The sequence below is a fragment of the Schistocerca serialis genome, chromosome 3 (assembly GCF_023864345.2).
Source record: "Schistocerca serialis cubense isolate TAMUIC-IGC-003099 chromosome 3, iqSchSeri2.2, whole genome shotgun sequence".
NCBI lineage: Eukaryota > Metazoa > Arthropoda > Insecta > Orthoptera > Acrididae > Schistocerca > Schistocerca serialis.
In genome coordinates, this window is record NC_064640.1 from 656,443,947 (window position 1) to 656,469,469 (window position 25,523).

The 25,523-nt window shown below is 38.4% G+C and overlaps 1 protein-coding gene across 2 annotated transcripts in view; it reads left to right on the forward strand.

Moving 5' to 3' along the window:
• The window catches only part of LOC126470537 (F-BAR domain only protein 2-like), a 302,833-nt gene that overhangs the window by 214,528 nt on the left and 62,782 nt on the right, over window positions 1–25,523 (forward strand). For both annotated transcript variants that reach the window (XM_050098467.1, XM_050098468.1), the window contains 2 exons: window positions 7,390–7,545; window positions 8,986–9,118. In XM_050098467.1, coding sequence (XP_049954424.1) covers window positions 7,390–7,545; window positions 8,986–9,118 — 289 coding nt within the window. The remainder of the gene's footprint in view (window positions 1–7,389; window positions 7,546–8,985; window positions 9,119–25,523) is intronic.

The following is a 25,523-nucleotide window of genomic DNA, read 5'->3' on the forward strand; positions in this document are numbered from 1 at the left end:
GCACCAGAGACGCAATAGGGCTCCTACAAGTCTTGGGAGAAAGGTTTATTGAAAAAGGAAGAGACCTCTATATGTGATTCATCAATCTAGAAAAGGCATTTGGCAATGCGGCTTGGGACAACTGGCACCTATGATGAGGGAAAAGAGAGTGAACTGGAAAACCAGAAGACTTGTAAACTCATTATATCTGAATCAAAAAGCCTCAGTTAAAGTGAGAGGAGAAAGTACAAACTGGGTCGCACTAGGAAAAGGAGTAAGACAAGGATGCTATCACCTACCCTATTCAACCTCTACTTGGAAAATTTGATTGACCAATGCTCATTAGATGGCAAAGGAGTAGTAATTGGAGGAAGACGAGTAGGGTGTTTGAGGTTTGCTGATGACATGGTCCTTCTAGCCCCAAGGGAAATAGAATTATGGGTTTAGTGGACACCATTGAAGCTAACGGAAAAAAATGTGGAATGAAAATTAACACAAAGAAAACAGAATTATTACCACTAAAAGAAATAAAAATTATGCTGAATGGAGAAATATTAAAACGGGTGCAAAATTTGAAGTATCTTGGAAGTAGGATAGACATCAACTGGAAGTGCAGTACAGAAATTAAAGCATGGATAGCAATGGCAAAAAAGGCATTTTATAAGAAAAGGAGAATTTTCTGCAGCAGTCTGGACAGAGAACTGAGGAAAAGACTCATAAAATGTTTTGTATGGAGTGTTCTTCTGTATGGCACTGAAACATGGACTTTAAGGAAGAAAGACAGAGAAAGGCTTTTGAGATGTGGACATGGTGGAGGATGGAAAGAATAAGTTGGATGGACAGAGTAAAAAATGAAGATGTACTGAGAAGAGTAGGAGAGAAAAGACAGTTACTAGGTGTAATAAAAAGAAGAAAAGAAATTGGATTGGGCAAATATTAAGAAAGAGTGACGTACTGATAAAAACAGTTTCAGAAGGTCACGTAGAAGGGAAAAGGAAGCAAGCAAGGAAGGAAGAGATTTAAGATACTGGATGACATGATGGATAGTACAATATACAGCAGCCTTACGAAGGAAGCAGTGGATTGCAGAAAACGGAGAGGCAAAGGACCTGCTAATGAAGCAGAAAACTGATTAATTAATGAATACATTAACATGTAGTAACATTGAACTATTTTCATTGTAAGCTGGTATTAATGATTCTGCTTCAGAGTTACGAGTATCATGTATTGTATTTGTCAGTTTTGTTGTTCATTCTGCTATATTTACAGTGTCACACATCAAAAGTATATCTGTTGTTTAAATTCTACATTTTGTGTGTGTTCCTTTTGTATGTGCAATTCGTCAATTTTTTTTATTATATATATATATATCTGTGTGTGTGTGTGTGTGTGTGTGTGTGTGTGTGTGTGTCTATATATATATATATATATATATATATATATATATATATATATATATATATATATATATATATATATACACACACAGATATATATATATATAATAAAAAAATTGACGAATTGCACATACAAAATATATATATATATATACACACACACACACACACACACACACACACACACACACACACACACACACACAGATACTAAATCCAGTAGGAATTGGCCCATTTTTACATTCTCCCTGTGAAAGAGCACCCAACACAATTACAGACTTGGCTTATGGTAATGTTTAATATTTCCTCTATAATCTGGTTTAGTTTAGTAGCAAGTTCTGTAAGGTCTCACTCATTTTTATTCTCTAGGACTAACAGTTTCTGCCTTCCAGGGGATGGAAAAATTGCAGATTATTAGAAGTATTTTTTAGCAGTATAAAATTAATGCTTATCTTTAAATGAAGTTGGTCAGAAACAAATATTAAATGTTTGTTAGATTATCTAAGTGCAGTAGAGCCATATTAAGCAATAAATTGTGTACTGGGGTTGTAATGTGATGAAGGGGATGTGCAGTACAAGCACAAGAGAAGGTAGGTCGCCAGATGGTGTTCATTGGCTTTTCTTCTCCATAGGTCTGTAAACTGAATATCGAGAAGATGATTCCCCACTCCATCTACCCTACTGTATCCCAAGAAACAACTACAGGATGTTTCACAGAGGTATACGAACCCTCCACAGCACTCCTTATGAATCACTAGTGGCACAGGCATGCCTGGGGGATGTTTATTTTCCACAAAATACATTAACACTACATGGAATGCAGATATGAATTACTGCTAATACCAACACAAGAAGCACGCATGGACAGAATATACGTAAATCTCTGCACACTGTTCTACAGTGCTAGAGGTAAAAATTGATTCTTAGTCATCCTATATAACAGTTGTAGTATTCTTCGCGGAAAGGCAACTTCCACCACTAAGAGTGCTGCTCGATAATGTTTACAGAGAGGCTGTACTTCCCCACCATTTCCTGTGTAGTTCTCTTATGTGAGTAGACAAAATAACTTTACTGAGCTAATGTTTATGTAGTATCATTATTTTCAGCTTATTGAGTGAGTACTTACTGGCAGTTAAGTGAGCAATTGTTATGTGAAAAAGGTCAACGGCTGGAGCTGTCAGTTTTCTACCGCACTGAACAGCCTGTCACTAGTGTAACATGCTGGCAATATGTATTTAAAAATGTCCATTTCATTCTCTCCACTATCACTGCGTGGAATATTTTTCGCAGCATGAGTCGTAAAAGATTCATCACTTCAGCATCAGTTCTCCCAAATATGAAGATGCCCAGAGGCTTAAATTGCATCTTTCTGTAACAGAAGTAGGTCACCTAGGTGTTATGTAACTTGAGCTACTTCAACACAAGTCAGTCAATGCATTACAGCAGATTACTGTTATAGAATTCAATATGACCAGTCACATTCGATCAGACATAATCATATCCTTTTGGGAAATATACTTTTGATGTGTGACAAGTGACTTGACTCGTTGCAGCCCACTGGAGAAGTGCAAACACTTCCTGACTGGAAGAGATTTGTGCAGCATACAAACAACACAATTAATGGTGAGACAAGTACAATAACTTTCTCATCATTCATTAATTCGCCACAGAGTGACTGCAAAAAGATTATGTGGCTTTACAATATGTTGTCAATGGTAGACAGCAGCTGGTAGTTACATTTAGCAATCTAATCACCAACATTAGACTGGTCACTGATAACATCACACTTACTAATTAAACACTTCTTAGACATTGTTTACGTGAATGTATTGTATACGAAAGCTTACTTAACACATGCACAAAGCACTCATTTAATAAAGTGAAAATAGCTCCAGTATATTAACAAGAGCTCAGTGAAGTTCTTTTGTCTACTAACCTAAGAGAACCAGGCAGGAAATGCGCAAGAGGTATAGTGTGTCTGTAAACTGAAAAGCGAGCAGCCCTCTCTGTTGGAGAAGAAGTTGCCTTTTGCAGAAGAATGATACAGCTGCTTTACAGGATGACTAAGAATCAGTTTCTCCTCTAACAATGTAGAACAAAGTACAGAGATTCATGCAGGTCCTGTCAATGTGAGTTACTTGTATCAGTATTATTAGGAGCACATATCTGTATTCCATGTAGTGTTAATGCACTTTTTGAAAAATATACACCCCTGGAGATGTGTGCACACTTTGTCATCAGTGATTCATAAGGTGCCCTACGGAGGGTCGGTATAACCTTGTGAAACACCCTGCAGTCGCCTCTTGTGACATAGTGGGGTAGAAAGAATGGGGAATCACCTCCTCGATCTTCATTCTGCAGACCTATGATGGATGGAAATTTCACAAGCGCAACTTAGCGACCTGCCTTCCCTTATGCTTCTGTCTCACACATCCGTCTGCCCCCTTCACCTTGTTACATACTCAGAACACAATTTATCCTTTAATATGGCTCTACTGCACTTAGACATTGTATGCACACTTAATATTTGTTTTTAATTGATTTTATTTGGAGATAAACCTTTATTTAGTACCATTAAAAGAATATTTTTAATAATATGTGATTTTTTTTCATCCCCTGTAAGGCGGAAACTGTTAGTCGCAGAGGAAAAGGAAATGAGTAGGCCCTTCTTTGTAGGAAATTAAACGTAGTTTAATTTGGTACTGGTAAACAGTTTTGCTACAAACTGTGGCTTTAAAATTAACGTGAATTAAGAGTTACTAGAGAAAATCTTAAAATTAAACTTTAAAGGCCCTCACATTCAAATCCCACCAGTCTGAATTTTTAGTGTCTTGTACATGACATTCACTACTAGGATTTAGCAAGAATTTGTGACTACATGAATTTTTTCCCTAATTTTCCTTTGTTGACTGGACTAAATGTCTTTCACAATTAAGTGCAAAAGTATTTTAGTTTATCATAGTTAGCATAATATCTCTGTTAACGCAGAATCAATCAAGCGTGTCATTCCTATGTGCTAAAATTGTTACATAACATACCATAAATTTAAAAATTGCAACACTAATCTGCTTAACCCCTTAAAATAAAACCCGGATTACCTCATTTTTATTATTTTGGCAGAAACTTAAAATCCCAAGTATACTCAGGCAACCTAAGAACACACCTTTGAAAAAATAAAACCCCACTTATACCTATTTCAAGACCGATAGTTAAGTGTTCAGCCAGTAGAGAGCATCTGGTACTACATTTGGGGTGGTTGATGCTACATATCATTCTTACTGTGTGCAACTTTTGACACTCGACAACAAAATGCACGTTTTCAACCTCTCTCCTGTATTGTTGTTTAGGCAACACTTTCAAAAAAATAGAGCTGTAGTGATCCTCAGTTTGACATTGAGTTTAATGACTCAGAAAGTGGACAAGAACATAGTGTTACTTCATTATAGACTGAAAGTGATAACAGTTCATTGGTTGAGTGATAAGTACTCACCAGTAGTACAAGATAAATACATCCACTGTGCTCCAGCCAGCTCCTCCAAAATTTATGTTCACTGGAAACCATTGTGAAATACATGGTTAGAGTTAATAGCTACACAGAAACCAAAAAATGACTTCAATTTTCAGGATATTTTCGTCAAAGTCCACTGCACAAATATACTCAGTATTTTATCATTGGTGAACTTCAAAATTTTGTAACTCATTATTTTGATCTTTAAAAACTATCTTTATATGTGTATATGTAATGTGATCCATTATAGAATGTTTTTTAATAATAAAAAGTATTATTTTTTGGAAAATAATTGGAAAAAAGTCATTATGTTAAGGGGTTAGTCATGAGCTATTAGCTTCATTTTTGTTTGTCATTTGGAAATCCTAGCAGAATGACCATCATTTTTCATGAGATTCGAGCATTTATTAAACATTTACAGGTTCTCATCATTTTAGTTCTTTCCTAGGACCTTCCCTTACATCCCCCCTCTTACATCCAAGCAGTATCTGTTGACACAGTGGTCTATGCTGTATCATGGTGCTTTCACCTTCCTAACTAGAGAAAAGGATGACAGGACATTAGACAACATATCTGCTAGTCTATTCCCCTGGAGGACTCTTTAAATTTATAAATACTTTTAATAAATTACACCTACACTCTTCTACTATTTACTTATATCCTATACGAATTACTATTACTTATATTACTTAAGTGCTCCATAATTTCCAAATATACACTCCCCTTAGTTTCTAAAATATTACCTACGGTGTATTTTTACTAGGAAGCCTGAAAAGGAGAGATACGAAAACAGACAAAACAGAAGAAAGGAATGCAAGGGCGGGTACAATAGACACTTTTCACTTATTTGTAACTGCAGTGCTAGAGTTGTTGTTTCTGGCTCCACCAGTTGACTGGATAGTCACAATGCTTGGCTATCTATCAACAGTCAAATCCCAGTTCAAACGAAGACAGCATACTCAGAGTCATGAAATCAGTAGTAATGATGTCAGAAGATGACGACAAACACTGTCTCCCAATGCGTTATTACTTCGGACACCAAATGTAATGGTGTAGTAGTATCCTTCCACTACTGCGATGAGGGAAGGATTTCTTAGGTCAGTCAGGGTAGTATTGTTGATGTCCCACATGGACATTGTGATTTCACTGAACTGATGAGGGAGACAAGAGTCCGTCAGAGGTGAGGATGGCTGCAGCAAGGTAATTGGACTTCAAGAAAACTCTCTATTATTCATCGAACTAGAGCAGATAGAGTTGCACAACCTCATCCGGTGGGAGCAGCCTGGCACCAATCCAAGATGTCTTCATATTATTGCAGTATAGGCGGTTGTACCTAAGTTCATGCATGCTGTTGAGGTAGCGTGATAAGATACTGTGTTGTACCAGCTGTGAACCTATTGCAACATTCTTGTATGTTAGAATATCTGCACTTAGCACAGAGGCAGCAGTGGCTAGGTGTAGCCTTCACTATATTCCATGGGTGGCCCAACAGTATCAGATCTGAAACTCCAAGAAGGGCGGCCTATGACCAACTGGAGGTGGCTGTCTGACCCGACATATGGATCTGCTGAGCTTTTTGCTGACACATTGTTTAACTTCTCTGACCCTAGTGTGCGAGTGGCAGGCTGAGGCTGGTGTTGATGTTGATGCCGATGATGACTATGACAAGGGTGACAGCTGTCTAAAAGATCGGGCAAGGGGGGGGGGGGGGCTATCCAACAGCACAGCAGCCACCTGGTTATGGTTACCAGCTTGAATTTGCCTGGTGGCTTCATTGGCACGTACAAATGAGGCCCCAGTGACTGTTTGTTTGGCTGTCGGTCATCAGGTGACAGTGGTATGCACCACCAATTCATGCAATGCTACATAGAGTCGTTACCTGAGTCTTCCCACATGTTGACATGACATGGGGGGTTGTTTTTTGGTTTTCAGGTCACTGTGGTCAGCTGCGGGCCTTCATGGTAGTAGGTGGATGACAATGTCCTGAAATCCCTTGGCATCATGGTGTTCCATTGTGGAACAACACCAGTTTATGCAGTAGCTTATTTTCATGACTACTTCAGTGCATGTTCATAGTTTCAAAACATATCAGTGTTTCATGTGTTTCTCCGTGAAGATATCTTGAGTTTAATTGGTGACAACTGTGTTGTTGTGCAAGCTGAATTTAGTCTCTGTACCAAAATATCTTGAACTCTATATTAATAGCAGTACTGTTCAAAAAGATCGTTATTAACAACCAGTCATAAGTCATAAATTTTACCCAGTGGTATACCATCAGACCAACTTACTGAAAGGATGTTGGTCATAATACTGTTATGTATATATAACTTTTAATTTTGTTATGTTGTTATTACATGGTATTGATGACTCTTCTGAAATGAATAAGCATGCAAAATAAAAAAATGAAGGAGATATACAATGCATGTAATGGAGGGAAGAAGCAAAAGGTTGGAAGGTAGACCAACTTAACAAATTTTGAGCTAAGTTATTGTATTTCTGTTGTAGGTGCCAGGTGAAGTTGTCTGGTGACATGATGCTCTCATTCCCTGCTGGAATTGTGGCTGTACTAGCTAACAATCCAAGTCCTGCCCAATTATCATTCCGAATTCGTAACACTCATAGGCTTGAGGACATGCTGCCCAATAAACAGCTCGTCACAATGTAAGACTGTAGTGTTAGTTAATTGTGATAAAGATCAAATGTCAGTTGTGTATGTATGCAGTGAAAAACTTTTTTACTGTTTGCTTTTGTACCATTAAAATGTTCTGCAGTATGAGAAAAAATTGAGCTGTGCAATTTCCTATTTGATGAGTCTATTTACATTATAGTTCTCAGAAAAAAGTTGTTGTTTTTTCACTTTGTTCTTAATACTATTAAGTGCCTTACACCTCTGTCTGTTTAGTAATTAGTTTTCTAAAAAAATATTAGTTACATTTGAAACAGTGGAGGAAAAGACAGATTGCTACTTACCATAAAGAAGATTCTTCGTTCACAGCCTTCATCAGTAAAAGTGACACACACACACACACACACACACACACACACACACACACACACAAACAAACAAGCACACCTCATGCACATACGACCAGCATCTCTGGCTGGAATATATTTACACATATTTATCAATACAGGAAATGAAAATTATAATGAACTTTACAAATAATACTTCCTGCTTTCTTTAACAACCTCTTAATAAATTCTTTCATGTAATGTACTTTGGGTCGTGCCATCTTCAGAGCCAAACTTCCAGCTTCTGAACTAAAGTTAAATGTCATAATATACCATAGCAGTGTGTCAACTGTCAGCTGTATGCATGCCGGTTAATGTCAGATTTTGTCATTTTCGTAGAATAAAAATAATTGCTGTTGCTGATAAATGCTACCAGTCATGACTATATCCATGATACTATTGATACTATATGTACTGAGACATACTGAAGTGCCAGACCATTATGACCATGTGCTTAATAGTATATAGGTCCATCTTTGGAACACAGTACAGTAGTTATTCCATGTAGCATGAATTTAGAAATTATGTGGTAGGTTTCTGAAGGTATATGGGACCAAATATCTATGCACAGGTCATGCAATGCCCCTGAATTATGGGTTGACAGTTACTGGGTGTGGAGCTGGTGCTCAGTAGTGTCCCAGCTTTATTGTGTCATGTCAGGATCAGGTTAATTTCATGACTGTGTAGGTAAATTAGCCATTATGAATTGAGAAGGGCAGACTGTATGACAGTTTGTGGTTTCCCTACATACAATCAGTTCACTTTTGAGGCAGTATCCAAAGGAAAATGAGGGGCTAGTGCCAAAGAGTAAGAAGCAGTGTTCTCTCCCCTCTGTATTTTTTACTCCTCCACTTGTAACTGATGGGTTGAGAATCCCATGGTGTGATGCAAACACATGGACAAGAAACACTTATTTTGTGGGTTGAAGACTGTTACTTGTTTTTTCTGTATCTCGACTAATTTTAAGAGATTTCATTTTTTCAATATATGTAACAAACTTTGTAAATAAGGCTAAATTTACTTATGCTCTATATGCAGTATCTGTTTTTGGAATAAAATTTTGTGTCACTGTTATTTGCTGTTTTTCAGAGACTCTGCCCAGTCAAGTCACGACAGTACAGTATTTGATTTCAACATGAATGCATTAACAGCTCTACTTCGAAGGCAGTCGGATCAGAACCCGTCAGCATCCTACTTTAATGTAGATATTTTGAAGTACAAGGTTGGTATTATTACTGCCTTTATATTTAATCCAAATATCACATTGGTGAACTAGAAATTTAGTTGTGGTTTGATTTTCAGAAACATAAGTAGTGAATATTGTGTGTTTAGTACCTCATTAGGCTGCGGTGACAGTGGCACTCATATTGGTGGATTCTGCCAACAGCTGACATTGCACAAAGATTGGCGACCTTTTCAAATCAGTACGCCACTGTATATGTGATCATACTATAACTGATTTCATCAACCAAACCTGCCGGCCGGTGTGGCCGAGTGGTTCTTGGCACTTCAGTCTGGAACTGCACGACCGCTACGGTCACAGGTTCGAATCCTGCCTTGGGCATGGATGTTTGTGATGTCCTTAGGTTAGTTAGGTTTAAGAGTTCTAAGTTCTAGGGGACTGATGACCTCAGATGTTAAGTCCCATAGTGCTCAGAGCCATTTGAACTGTCAACCGAACCTACAGATTTAAAATGACAGTTGTTGAAATCCAAATCAGTTTGATTCCTTCAGTCACATCATCCGATGTTCGCACAAGTGAAATAGGGATTGTGATAAAGTGAGAAGTTTAATCTTGGAAAGAATGAGTTTGTGGCTTCCTGAGGATGAAAAATATCATAAGAGGGATATAGTTTGGAATATATGGACTGAAATTGCAGGTTAATAGGAAAACACGAGCAGGCAAAAAACTTTATCGAAATTTTAGGTGTAAATTATAATCTCAAAAAATTACTTTTCAAGTTTGAAAGATGATATATCCTACGTTTACAGTTACTGTCATAGACCTTTTTTGGGTTATAGTTGATGGTTATTAGCAATCGACAGATTGTTATCAGTGGTGTATTTGTTTTCACTTTCCATTTCTTTAGATTTTCAGAGTATCTTACACTTGTGTGCTGAATGAGTCACTGAAGGTTAATTGATGTAAGTCTGCACAATTTCAAATAAATACAGCAAAATAGTGTGTTCACAATCTTATTTTTCAAGCTCACACTGAATCATCTAAAGTATGTAACACAATGTTTCTCCCTCCATCTCACACAAGGCATCTCTGGAAAGGAAGTACCATTTTGTTCTACAACCACCACCACCACAGCACTAGTATCACAGCTCCACACATTTGCACTAGTCTCTTTAGTTCATTGTCTCTCCACTGTCTCCATCACAGCCGGATTGTGTTGTATTAACATTTGTCAGTGACCATTCAGAAAGTTTAAGATGATCTCTGACTGTGAAGTGCATACTGAAATGTGGGTTTTCAACACAAAGAATGTTAAACCAGTTGAAATTTATCAATTTGTGGAGATTTATGGTGAAAATGTAATGACTGATGGCATGGTGAGAAAGTGGGTGAGACAGTTCAGTGATGAACAGAAGTGTTCATGGTGAAGCACAGAGTGAGCAGCCTTCTGTTGATGGTTTGGTTGAGAAAGTGAAAAAGAGACTTTGTGAAAACAGTCAGTTCTCAATAAGAATGGGTTGTGAGAGATTCCACCAATTTAAAAAAATGTTTTTTATGAAATTGTCACAGATCACGTAAATTATTGCAAATTGTGTTGCTGTTGGGTTGTAAAAATGCTTACAGATGTCCTCAAAACGAAGAAACTTGGCAGTGCTTTGACATTTCTCATCCAGTACAATAATGAGAGAGATGAATTCTTAAACAGAATTGTGACCAGTGAGAAAACTTGGGTTTGTCATGTCAATCCAGAATCAAGACAACAGCTGAGAGTGAAGTAACTCGTGATATCCCAAAAAACAAAAATTCAAAACACTGTTGTCAGCACAAAAAAAATCATGTGAACTGTGTTCAGGGACAGACAAGGCATTCTGCTTCTTGAGTTCCTTTCCAGAGGTGAAATTGTCAATACTGTATGATACTGTGAAACAGTGAGAAAACTTTGATGCACAGTTCAAAACAAAAGGCATGGAATGCTCAGTTAAGGTATTGTGTTGTGTTCGTGGCAACGCACGTCCCCTTTCTGCTGGTGTCACTCAAAATCTTACTCAACAGTGCAGTTGGGAATGGTTCGAACACCCGCTGTACAGCCCCGATCTCGCGCCTTCTGACTACCACTTGTTCTAGAATGTGAAGCATGATTTTGGAGGAAGATGCAGAGGAAGGCATTTTGATTGCAAGGTGTATAGTTTTGTTTGTTTCCTGCTACAATAAATTTCTAAACAATGGTGGCAGCTATGTAGAACAATAGTTAAAGAAATGCTATTTCTTGTAAAATTAAAAAAAAAAAAACCTTTTTTTTTTATGAGTTTTGTCCAGAATAGTACTTACTTTCTAGACATGCCTCATATGTTCATAAAGCTTGTTTGATTATTCCAGTAAGTGAGGACAGTGTGTATAGTACTTACCAAATTGTTTTCAAGACAAATGCAGATGCATTCGGTATCTTTCTAACAGCAAAATCTGCATCGCAACATTTGTCTCCACTCGCAGAGGCGTTAAGGTATCCTTCCAATCCTAAGACATTAAAATGTGATCTACGTCATCCATAGAATAGATCCTAATGTAACATTACCTTCTTGACCCCACTAAAAACTGATGAAGGGAATCGGATGTGACAAAGCTGTCGCACACTGCTACCAGACGACCTCTAGCAACAGCATCTGGCAGCTGTTGTATGTGCCACTGTAAATGCAGTCTTAGATGTGCATAAATCCTCATCTTAATTTTGCAGTTATTTGGAGTAGGTAATTATATAAATAGTTCTTTAGTTCTCTTGCAATTGAGGAGCTGTGTCTTCTAAGGGTGACACACTTAAACATGTAGATTCTTTTATTGCGGTTACCTACAGTCTTTGTTAGTAAAATTGCGTATAGACTTACATTATTTGGCAACAGAATGTATGCAGTTAGCTGTGAGGTTCTGTTATATTCTGATCATAGTCTGCATCAGCAATTGTGAGATATTCACAATAAATGCACTTTGTGAAATTCAGACAAATGAGCAGTTGTTTTCAAATATGCAGTGGAACCTCGTTAATACATTTTGAAAGGACCGCAGATTCTGAACATCATAGGTGGGAAAACAAGCTATGGAAAAATACATATGGTAATTATTTTTCTTTTGTTGGTGAAATTGGAGTATGGGTACCATACTTGGGGTAATATTGAATCTCATGACGCCACATTTCCTAACATGCTATAGCAATAAATTATAATTCAAAAAGCCCTTTTTCAGTATCATGTTCAGAATATCAGACCTATAAAATTTCAAAATTACATCTTAGTGTACAAGAAAATATGCCGACGTTGGCTAAATCCAACATATCAGACTTCTGTCAGCTAACTGGAATGCAGAAAGTCACATAATGTGAGAGCAAACTCTCTAGTGTCCAAAATACATACCTGGCCTGTGATGAAGAAAAAATAATAATACACTAAAATTGCAATTTTTACTACACTTCTCAAAACAAATGAATGGCATTCATTTAGCATCTCTTCATTAGTGATTCGCTACTGGTAACTGAGTAAAGATTGTCATTTCAACAAGCTCTCAGTGTATTGTGCATATTGTTAGCGTAACTACATTATAGAATGATAAGATACACTGCATAGTCCTGTCTTCACAAAAGTTTCAAAAACATATCAATAGTTGACTGTTTCTTTTGTCCTAATTTTAATATTGTATTGTCTATCTTGATTAATGTGTTCATCACATCTTCGTTGACTTCAAAACTCAAAACACTTAACTGTGTCCATTGCTTTAGTAGATTTTAACATTGTAGGAGTCATTAAAGGTTCCGGTTCATCCTCATCTTCACTTTCCTCTTGCTTCTATGCCATCTGTTCCTTCAGCAATTCTTCAGTTTCGTGGGGTGACAAGTAGCAACACCATCAACACAATCAACATATTCATTGAAGTTAAGACAGTCAGTGTTTCCTTCTTGCCCCATTATTTGCTGCCATTGTTCAGCTGTAATTATTTAGTTTTCTGACACGGTGTCTTCTGTAATTTCTGCCATCCGATAAAAGCCAGCCTTCTTGAAGTGGTTTGAGATTGTGCTCTCTTGCAAGGACTCCCAGGTATGTGTTACTAAATGCATAGAGCCCAAGGTCATAACTGAAGGCAAGCCAGCTGCTTCTGTACAAGAATCTTCCTGTACTTTTGTTTCAGGCATTTTATAGGGTCTTGGTCAAGTGGCTGAAGGTGGCTTGTACAATTCAAAGGAAAGAAAGCTGCATTTGTATCAAGAAGACACATTGTATGTTGGGGATGCGCTGCACACTAATCAATAAACAGGATGGTTTTTCTATTTCTTACGCCCAAACTTGCATCCCAGGTACTCAAGGATTATTCGAAAACAGTTGTTGTTACCCACACTCACATTAGGTGTATATTGACATGGAAATTTCTGCACATTTTTGAAGCATCGTGGACTCCTCTCCTTTCTAGTAATTAGTGGCACCAACTTTTCTCTTCCACTTTAGTTACAACATAATATTAGCTTCCATTTACTAAACTTTCCACCATGGTGTTTTTCTCCTCAGAACTTGAGAGTTTGTCAGACAGGAGGTGAAAACGTAAGCATGTTTCATCTGCATTAAAAAGTCATTGGGACTGTACTTTTCGCTGATGGAAGAACATTTTTTCATGCCTGAATAGTGTCAATGTTCACACTTCCTGCCTCACTTCGAACACATTTATACACAAAATTATGTCTATTCTTGAGCCTTTCAATCCAACCACTGAATGCCTCGAAATTTGGGAGTCCCAACTTTCATGCCAAATACATTCCTTCAGCATGAACAACTGTATGCTCAGTTAGAATGTTCAAACCAAAAGTTTGTTTTATCCACTTTAGTAGCATATTTTCCAGTTCTGGAAACTGACTGTCACACACTCATTTGTTTGCCATTTCCTCCTTTTAAATGTGTGGCTTTAATTATTGTTTGCATGCTCACTATTGTGTTTGATGTTGATGGAAGACTGTTCAGTTTTCATGCAATATCAACATACTTCATGTGTGAATTTTTGTCCACTTCTTGAATACGTTCCACTTTTCTTTGTCTGTAAACTGTGTCACTGTCTTTTTATCCATGACAAACCGGTAGCACAAACAATGTTGTGGACTAGAAAAAATTATGAAAGAGGCCAAGAACTAAGTCAGTCGAACGCTAAATACGAACAAAGGAGACCAGTGACTGAATTACACACAGTTCAATTTGTGTGGCCGCTACAGTAGTCTGAAGTTGTTGGAGATATTATCAACATATATGAACTAGCATTGCAATGTACTGTATTTCTACCATAGCAAATTGACCTGTATGAGTTGCAAAGTTGTTGGCACTGACTACAACCATTTGCCTACATATTTCTGCACCATGCGACCATGAACATCCTACTGTCACAATTCTCAGTGGCGAAAGTTGCAACAGCCAAACAGTACCAATACTGCCAAACCTGAATGTGCTAAACAGGGAGGGAGAATGCACATGTGTTTAATTCAGTTGCGACTGCGACTTCCAAAAAGGAATGTACTATTCAGGTGAACATGGTAATAAGAGATGTATTAATGAGAGTCCACTGTATGGGTTTGTGAAAGGCTTACTGGCCACTCCAGGAGATTTCAGCACACATGAATCAGTGACTTACCAGTGTTCTGTGGAATGTGTTGACGCAGTGGTTAATACTGAATATTTGTATTCAAGAGGCATTAGTCTCCTTTCCTGGTGTATAGGCTACTTTTTCTGTAGTTTTTATAAATCATGTGAATACTGGAAAGGTTAAAGACGGTGGGCAGTTTTTTCCAAATCCATGCCCAATTAAAGGTAGCGGCTAGTCTAATAACCCAAGTATAAAAAAGAATTTAAACTCTAACTTACTCTTCTCCCTCTCACCCTTGCGTTCTCAGTGATCCATCAATAAGCATCCATTGAGTGGCAATGATTATCATAACTTTTATTAATTTTTACCTTAATGGACTGGGTAAATATGTTGATATGATTATTGAGTGTGTTTAAAAATTACCAGGCTAAAACAACCACTATAGTCACCTCACATTGGCCACATAAACAACAGGACACTTTGTTGTTGTTGATATATCTCTCTTGAAATGTTTTCTCTGAAAGTATCATTGATACCTCATAGTGAGAACATCCCTACTGAAGTCGAGACAAGATTCATTTGTAAAGCAAATGGACAGTACATTATTAAGCATTATTGTCTTTGTCAGATTTATAAATGTCGCTGTTGTCCAAAAATGTGTATATAAGTGGAATACCTTATGTGATGTGTACACCCATTATTTGAGACACTCTGAGTGTGATGGTGCGGCGGTTAAAACAATGGGCAGGAATTGTGAGGCTAAGGAAATCAGATACCCAGTTGTTTGTCTTAATTTCTGTTTTACGCGGGTACTGTAAATTGTTTCAGGCAGATGCTGGAATTCCTCATTCTTTCAGACTTGTTCAAATTCATATCTATTATCATAAATGAGATTTTGAAGGCTAACATCATTTCCCCTCTCCAATATGCAAGGCCTCCCCCAAAACACACACACACACACACACACACACACACACACACACACTCACACTCACACTCACACTCACACTCTCTCTCTCTCTCTCTCTCTCTCTCTGAGTTACATGTCTGTTACGTGGTAAGAGAAGCAAAACTAATACACAATGATTGACTGTACAGTTTATTCAGGTACAGTTGGAAGTATTAGTTTTACCCAGGTGGCATTGTTGAGATGTAACATTATTGTTCTAAGATTTGTCATTTGCTGCTGTTAGTAATAGATCACCTTCCAGAAAGACTGTTTACAATAGATTGCCAGCATTTTGTCCTCATCACAGTTCTGTCGGTCATGACTTTGATGAAGTTCTTTTATTGTATTTGTCAGCTTCAGGTCTCTCACAATGTATCAGGATAAGTTTTGACATCTCAGTAAGTTAGCAGATGATTTAAGCTGGTTATATAATACTCGTCGGTTGACACTTTCATTACAAGGCAGCTTCTATGTTGCTCACTAAGGCACTTATAGAATTAATATGACCAAACAGGAGTAGAAAATGCTTAGATTGAGCCTGTTCTCTAGATTGGCTTTGAAACACAACTGCTATCGAGAGTATGAAGGTTTCTGTGTGGAATACAGAAGCTACAAGCATTGGCATAATATACAGGTTGTATCAAAAAGAATCATCCGATTTGGCACATCTATATTTCTGAAACTAGTAAACATATACAATGAATTTTGTTTTTTGATGAATGGGAAACTAAAAAGGTTCCCCCCCCCCCCCCCCCCCCCTGCCAAAGGTGTTCAATCTGGCCCCCTCGAAATGCATGGCATATGTCAATATAGTATTCATATTATTCCCACACTGCAGCTAGCGTGTCTTGAGTTACAGCTTCCACAGCTGCTGTTATGCAATGTCTCAGTTCATTCATTGTTCTTGGTAATGAAGGCACGTAAACGGAGTCTTTTATAAACCCTCACAAGAAATAGCCACATACAGTCAGGTCAGGTGGCTGTGGAGGCCAGTAATGTAAGGCTGAATCATTTGGTCTAGTGTGACCGATCCATTGTTCAGTAATCCTTTGATTTAAAAATTCCCACGCTTCCAGTTGCCAGTGTTGTGGTGTACCATCCTCTTTGTAAAAGAAGTTGTTTGAATCAGTCTCCAACTGTGGGAAAAGTAAGTTCTCAAGCATATAGAGATATATGCTTCCTGTAACAGTGTTCTTGGCAAAGAAGAATGGACCATACACCCATTCCTGTAAAACTGCACAAAACACACAAAATTTTGGAGAGTCCCTCTCATGTTGACAACTTCATGTGGTTGTTCTCTACCCCATATTCTCACGTTATGACGATTCACGTTTCCATTTAAATCGAATGTTTTCTTGCGACTAAGCACTAAGTGTGGAAGAAAACTGTCATTCTCCGTATTGCTAAGAACAAAATTAAAGAACTCCACACTCACAGTAGCTGAATTTTGCATGGTTTCATGTGTAAATATCAGTGCAACACACACCATACAGACATCGGGTGCATGTTGAGCTGTCGAACTGCACAGCAAATGGATTTTTGCGGACTTCTTGTGAGACTATGGCAGACGTGTTTGACATCTGCGTCAGGCATTTGTAGATGGCCTGGCGATTTGCCTTTACACAACCAACCTGTTTCTCAGAATTGTTCATGCCATCGTCTAATACTCTGTGCAGGAGGAGGATCCTCACCATATCTAGTACGAAAATCACACTGAATAGTTGCTACAGATGAGCACTGCACAAGACGTTGAACACAAAGCGCTTTCTGTTGTCCGTACGCCATTTTTGCTAGAATTGAAGTGGGCGCACACTGCTGCTGCGTAATGGGAACCATGTAAAACTCAAGAGTTCGCTCTTTCCAACAGTATGTTGTACATACGTATATCTCAAATAACATAATAGTTATGATTTTTTTAAATCGGATGATTCTTTTTGATACACCCTGTGTTTGTCATTTCTATGTTTATTATAGTACCAGAGAAAAATAAAATCTCAGCATTATTCCTTTTGTTTTATGAAGAGATTGAGCATACTATGTGGGCATATCCTGTGTCTTCACAGGGTCATCATATTAATCGGGATTTGGCAGTGTTAATGGTAGAGGGCTGCTGGAGGCCCTTCTTGTTGCCATACACTTGGTGTATGATTGAGACCCTCAGGATAGTAGTTTGCAGATCAGGAGGGAAGGCCAGTCTGTACTTAAGTGTTATTGTCAGAGACTTAGAGGATTCGGTCAGCTGCTATTGAACACTGTGTATAACCAGCTACTAATCATAGCTCATTTTGACTTTAATGACAATAGCTGTGTGGCTTCAGAGGCTATCCGCTGTTACTGAAAATAGCTGGTTGTATTGGTTATGACAACTAGTCTCTCACGTGGGATGGATGCACAGCTTGGATTTTGCAGCATCATACCCAGAAACGATTGTAATACTCTAGTTTAAAGCTCACAACGGGAACATGCCATAGGTCACTCCGACTCACTTTAAACTTCACTTGGTGAAAGGATTATGAAATAATGGAACACCTATTTTGTCTTAGGTGCCAATACACAGTAGTCTCTGAGAAAATGACAGACAGAGTTTTGACACCATGTCCTCAGTGTGTGCGTGCAACACAGTAAACCAAGCAAGTTGGCAGTATTGTGGCTAAGAGTGTACTTTCACATTTTTGCGCTCTGTGTTCAAATTCAGTTGCATGATTTTTGTCACGGAGTTGTGTGATATCACTATTTTTTTATGACATCAAGTGGGATTATTGAAAAGAAAAAATAAGGACTTCAAATATTACTTAAAGTAGTCTTTTTCATTACAGATCTTATATAACCTTATATAAGTAACAATAATTGAAAATGAAAAAATATAAATTGAATCATGTGTTCCTCAGGAATGCGTGTATATCATAACATAAAAACTTTCAAAGCCTAAAAATTCAGATGCACATGCCACAGTAACCTTTTTTTTGTGTGAGCGTCATTCGGATAAACAACCTAGTTAACATTGCTAACTACTTCATGATTTGGCGATAATTTCATGGCACACAAAGCCTGTCAAAGCAGTTTCTCAAAAGCTGGAGCCTGCAATTGGTTAAGGATACAGGTGTGTGTTTCATTAATTGCATCACTTCTACTTGTGATTTCTGTTTGCTGATTGCTGAGAATAGGGCACTTCTGTAAAGGGCAAATGTGATTCTTCACTTGTTAGTAAAAGTATATGTCGTTGCCTTGACAATGGCATACCTTTTTACGTAATTACTTTTAATGAACATGTTGATATTCATGGAGAATCAAACCATCATATATGGAGGGATAGCTTCATCCATCCCATGAGTCAATACTTTACATAAATGCTCCATTTTTATGTAAGATCACAAAACTTTGTCCAAAAAATGATGATAGGTATATTTTGTGAGCATTCCAGATTCTGTGATTGTTGCATGCACATTGTGATGTCAATCCACTGACTGGTTTATGTCTTGCTGGACTCAAGGACCAAATTTGCCACCGACTTCCAGAAGATAAACAAAAACTGTTAGTAACAGTTTTGCAGAAATTGTTAATCCATACTGGGTAGTGTAAGAGTGCATAAGCTCACAAGTACAAAACAGCTGTTGTGATGGAGGACCCAAGTGACAAGTAGAGGATCGACTTGAGATAAATAGAAAATGATCAATTCGTGGATGTTTGATGGTTTCACAGAAGCTAGAATCGATACTACATGAGCATTGTAACAATGAGCAATGACTGCAGCAACCTCATTGTTGTCAGAAAATTTTGAATTTAAAACTTCAAACATTTCTTTCAATGGTATTCATAGAATTCAGCTGCATAATGTCCCCCATTACACCAGCACTAAAGACAGGTGTATGTTTGATGAGTTACTGGAAATGGCAGAATTGTTTGAGCTCCAAACCTCCACCATCTGTTTTTGTTATAAACACAAGTCAAACAGAATGTGTGACATCTCTAGTAAGACAATGTTATCATTTTGAGGTGAGAAAGTTAAAAAAAAGATAGCAGTTGGCCAATTGAAACAAAGAAAACTAGCATCAGTTTTTCGACAAAGTTTTGTGACCTCATTTAAAAATGGAGGCACTTCTGTACATGACTGACTCGTGGGTTGGGCAAATGGATCTCTCCTCATATGATGTCATGGTTGTTAATAAAATCGGAATATTGATGTGTTCATTAAAAGTAATTCCACCAAAGTGTGTGTCATTCTGTCAACCCTATGACGTATGCTTTTACTGAAAGGTGAAGAACTGCATTCACCCATTACAGAAGTCCCCTATTCTCATCATACAATGAACAGAAATCACAAGTAGAAGTGATGCAATTAATAAAACACACACCTGGATCCTTAACTCTGTGGTAGAAAGCTGGGGTTCAGTAGATCCCACGGCCTGTAGTTTCATGTATAACACCAATATGGAGGCACGGGCACTGCTGAGGTTCTGAATAGATGTCAGTGGCGTTTACCCAAGTGCGCTCCATGCATTTTCCTCATTCGTGCCCCAGAATTTGGTGTGTAAACATCTTCGTTTTGTCCATTGGGGTCTACTGCACCCCACCTTTCCCAGCTTGTTGCCTGGATTTTCAACACTGCTGCACCAGGTGTAAGTGACAGATGCTTTTTAGATCCATAATACTATATCATAATACATTATTACAACAGTCTTATACTCTCTAATGTAAATAACAATTGTTGCTTTGTAACTGGGTCACTGGTATTCGTCTGTTGGATTATATTTTAGATATCATCATATGGATGGCAAAGTGCTAGGCTGAAGGAGCTACTGCAAAATTTGGAGGAAGAGGAGGATGAAGCCGAGAATGTGGAGGATCACCAACTGCGTGAACCACTACCTGTTGATTATGGGGGCGAGGAATCTGATGGCCAAATTGGAGAGAGTGAACATGACACTGACTCAAATAAGGACGCCACAGACGATAGAATCGACGGCCATATCAAATGTGACAACTTTTACCACAGAGAGGATGATGTTACCAAGTGGATGAAGAATCCTCCTGGCCCGCAGAAGGTTAGATCATCATGTTTGAACATCAAAGAAGCTCCTGGACTGACGAGAAATGCAAGGAATGCAAAGACTCCCGAGGAAGCCCTTAGTCTTTTTGTTACACCAGAGATTGGTCAGATCATCGTCGACTGCACCAACAGGAAGATAGAGACCTGTATTGAAAACTATAATACCAATACCGATAGCCTGTATGGAAGGGCATCCAAATACGAGGTCATAGCTCTCCTCAGGGTTCTTTATCTAATTGGGGGGTTCAAAGCTTGACAAATGAATATGGAAGCTTCTGGGCCACCAATGGGACTGGTGTTGAGGTCTTCCTCCTGATGGTGACACGTCCGATTCCTCCTGCACTGTCTGAGGTTTGATGATCTCAGTACTCGGCATGCACAGGATAAACTCTGTCCAATCCATGAAAGCATCAACCAGTTCAACAAGAACTGCCGGGACAGTTACATCCTCGACAGCAGCATTACGAGTTACGAGAAACTAGAGTGTGTCTGTGGCCGATGCTCTTTCATTCAGTACATCCCGACAGAGCAACTCCCCATCTGATAGCCAAGATATCTTGATCGGGAATGAACCTAATGACCGACAGCTGGTACTCTAATGTTCCACTGGCCACTAAACTCACACACAAGCACAATACAACACTGGTTGGAATGGTTAGGAAAAACAAAACAGAAATCCCTAAGGCACTCATTGAGACTACTGGCCATCCAGTCTGCAGCAGCATGTTCAGATCCAGTAACCAGATCACATTGGCATCCTACGTTCCTCTTACATTCCAAAAAAGGAGGAGGTTGTGATTCTTCTCTCCACCTTTCACTGCAATGTTAATACAAATGAATCAACTGGGGACAAGAAGCAGCTTGAAGTGATTGCCTACTACAATAAGACCAAATGCAGTATTGACACCATCGATCAGTTGTGTGGAACTTTCGGTGTGAGCCAAACATGCAGAAGATGGCAACTCAGGATCTTCTTCTTGTAACTCAACTCAGGTGGTATCAATGCACAAGTGATCCAGTTCTGCAACTTGCCTCAAGTGACCCTTACACATCCACAGTTCCTGAAAACCCTCTCCTTTGCCCTTCTTAGAGGGCAGCTTCACAAGCGCCAGGAGGCATCCAGGCACCCTCCTAACCCTTTGCAGCAGTCCCTCAAGAGCTTCATTCCTAGTTCCAGCAGCCAAGCTGTGACACCTACTCTGCCAAAAAAAGGTGAAGAAGAATTCAAGGTGTGGGCCATGTGGCTGAAAGGCGGACAGAAAAACAAACTACATATGCAAAGCCTACAGTCAGTACATTTGTCTTTTCTAACATTGAACCTTCCTTGGTCCCAACTGTGTCATAAAGGACAAACACAGGCTCAGATATAGAACTTGGACGTTTAATGTATCTTGGATTTATTCTGTGAGCACTAATGTGTTCATTGTCAAATGTTATAACAGGGTGTATACACTCACTCCGGGACAACTGGGAAATTTGGGAAAAACCTAGGAATTTTTTAGAATTCTGGGAATTTTTCATTGTTTTAGTCTGGAGTTAAAATTTTTGTAGTTTTGACTGGTAAGAACTGGTAGTCTAACAAGGAATTTTAACGTGTTCTGCTACTGCAGCATAATATTGCAGCAGTAAAACATAAAAGACAGAATAAAACCAAAATAAAACTTAAGTTGCGAAGGAAATGCGCCATTTAAAACAACAAAACACAGTGCACACACAAGCGCCTGCCTGAAGCAAAATGTGTCAAAGGCTCTAGGACGAACACAATAGAATACTTCGTAACAGCCAACTACTTCCAATGAGCATGACATTGTAACTGTTTACATTAAGTTCGTTTCGAGCAGTTGCCAGCGGGCTCATGCGCATGTGCAGTTGAGTTGCATATGAGCAGTACCTTCCACTTCTGGCTACTGGAAGTGTGGCTGCAGCAGTAGCAAGAAACATTCAGGCTACCCAGAAAACATTTTCTGGCACGCCTAAGCGCATGCACTGAGCAGTCTCGGTTGTAGTGGGGAGGGGGATAGTGACCCGTGTTTATGTTTAGTGATTTTGCTACTTTCTCTTAGTTTGCAGTTCACACGTCAAAGGAAGACAAAACGGATTTCTATGGCTGGGAGCTATCAAGTGAATTAAAATACATTTACATAATGACGGAAGGGTAAAAGGTGTTATTAGTTTCAGTTTTCTGATTCTATTTTATTTCCACATTTTTGGCAGTCAAGCATTAGTTGCCTTTCACATCAACGAAGTTATTTTTGTCAACTTGCTAAATAAGTGCAACTTCTATTAATCTTTTCTGCGGATGCAGTATATTTATAAGAAACGAAATGTTTCATTCCACACTATTGGTTAGTATCAACTGTTCATTGAATTTCAAGTGCACATTTTCATCTTCTGGCACATATGGCATTGTGCCATATTAAAGAACTAAACATGAGATAATACAGTACCAGTACTCAAAGAAAATTTGCAACCTGGAAAGGCCACTGAAAAGCTTAATATCAGGTTGGGGCCTGTTTCATTGTAAATCTGGACACATGAATGTGCCCTTTAAGCTGAATTATGCATTTTAGTATTATTTATGGAATTCCTGTGATCTTGACGTATCCTCTGATGTCCTATTTCTTTTATGGTGTCATGAAAGAACTCTTAATGCTATATGTGAAGGAACATATGGGCTTCCTACGTTATCGTAGCTGTCCACGTGCAGTAATGCCTGTTTTATGCTGCTCTCTGGAAGCTGCTGAAACAAACCCACGTTGAAGAGGTCGTGGCAAAATATTGCGAATGGTTCTTTGAAGAGCGTTATTTTCAAAGGAAATTTACATTTACACATGATGAGTTATGTTACGTGTGAGAATGTGCAATGAATTTCTTAAATCACAGAGCATTTGACATCTCATTTAAAACTTAACACTTTGAGTACCAATCACATGGAATAATTTTGAGCACAGACATTAATGTCATTGTTTAAAATTTCACTGGCACATTTGTGTGATGTATCTTAAAGTGTAACAACGCTAAAAAGACCAAAGTTATATGTGAAAGCTTAGCTTTTCTTGTACGTTATTAATCTGCAAGATCAATATTATTCATGAAAGCTCAGATTTTCTTGTAGCTACACAATGTACATCAATTCAAACCATTAACTTTTCCTATTTGTGTGTTTACGCTACTTAAGTGATGTTGCTGTTGGATGATTGGCTGACTACATCACACGTCCTATGCTCTGATTGCTGTTATTGGCTGTTGAGATGACGTGACGTGAGCTATGATTGGCTTACAAAAGTGCATTGCAATCATTATTTCAATGCTTCGGAAATTAACGTGCTGTGTTTGGTGGAATTCGAATTTATACTTTCGTAATACAAAAATATGCAGTGTACATGTTGCTGCGCATCAAAGATCTTTCCAAAATGGGGTGCCCCCCCCCCCCCCCCCCCCCCAACTTCCCCTTTTCGTTGTTTCAAAAGTGCCGGGAAAGGTAGTTCTACGCTGGTGTATAATTTATTTAGGAACACTGTATATCATTCTGCAGTGTTACTCCTCTGAACTATTTTGTCCTGAAGCTTTCTGCATGAACAATAATAAGGTAGCTACCGTTATTCACAGGAAATTTCAGACCATCAAGCCTATTGCTCATTTTCCAGCACATTGACCTCGCCTGGTTCTGGTTTACATACATTTTGTCAATGTAATAAATTTGAGATGCTCCACTATCTCAAATATCTTGCATTCCTATTAAAAATACTGTTCTTGCAACCACAATATAACTTCTTTCCATAAGTAATTTTCTCCCACCATTCCCACGTTCTTTAATATTCGTAAAATTGTCCATTGCCTGTTGTTAGGAAATACGGTGTCTGCTGCCAGGTATTCACCTCTCGAATGTATATTGAATATTGTGTGATGTAAACCATTCTTAGAAGGATCATTCACATCACCTGCTTCTTTCTTATGATTGCATCACTTTCCTGGTGATTTAAAAGATGCAGATCCAATAATTTCATACTCGCATTCACTTAGGTGTATATACACTGTAAGGTTCTCATTCCTACACCACTCATTTCAGCTGCTCTTGCCATGCACCACATGGAGGCGTGTAGCTTGCTTCCTAATGTCCCCTGAAGAAATTGTTTATGTGAACACTACAGCCATAGTTTTTTGTGTAACACTTGGTGGTTTTCCATTCAATCGCCCATAACAAACACTTCACAACCAATATACAAGTCAATGCATGCACACTAAAATAAAAATCAACAATAAACATTCAAAGCACTCTCAGCGATGTGTGATAAAAGACTGAAATCAGCAGGATGATGCTGCTAGTTGGAGCATCATATCATAACCTCCTTGCTACTGCACACCTTTCCCATCATGCACCTTCTTAGCTGCTCAGAACACTAGTCATATATGAGGTTGATATGTGTCTGTCAATAAGGCAATGGCATAAATGTGTCACATGGTGTAATCATGTGTTGTGCCTTGCATGCAGCATATGGAGGGGGACAGCAGATACGTCTTTGTGACTTTGCATTACGTGGAAGAAAAAGGAACACTTCAATATTTGACTAACACCGTGCTTTGTGATTTGGGGAAAACTAGATTCCTTGGTGTGGAAATGTTTGACAATGTTTACTGTGAAAACTGGGAAATAAAAAAAGCCAAATAAAGGCAGTCTGTTCAAAGGTCGATGATGTAAATTCTACTGCTGAGTAACATTTAATCCTTTTTTGCTCCATTCTGTGCAGTGTGACATGGTTGCATCCTCTTCAGCACACCATCCCCAGGGTGACTGAGACATTGCTTCTCAAGTCTGCCTCACCATAATACAGAATTATCCAGTGTGT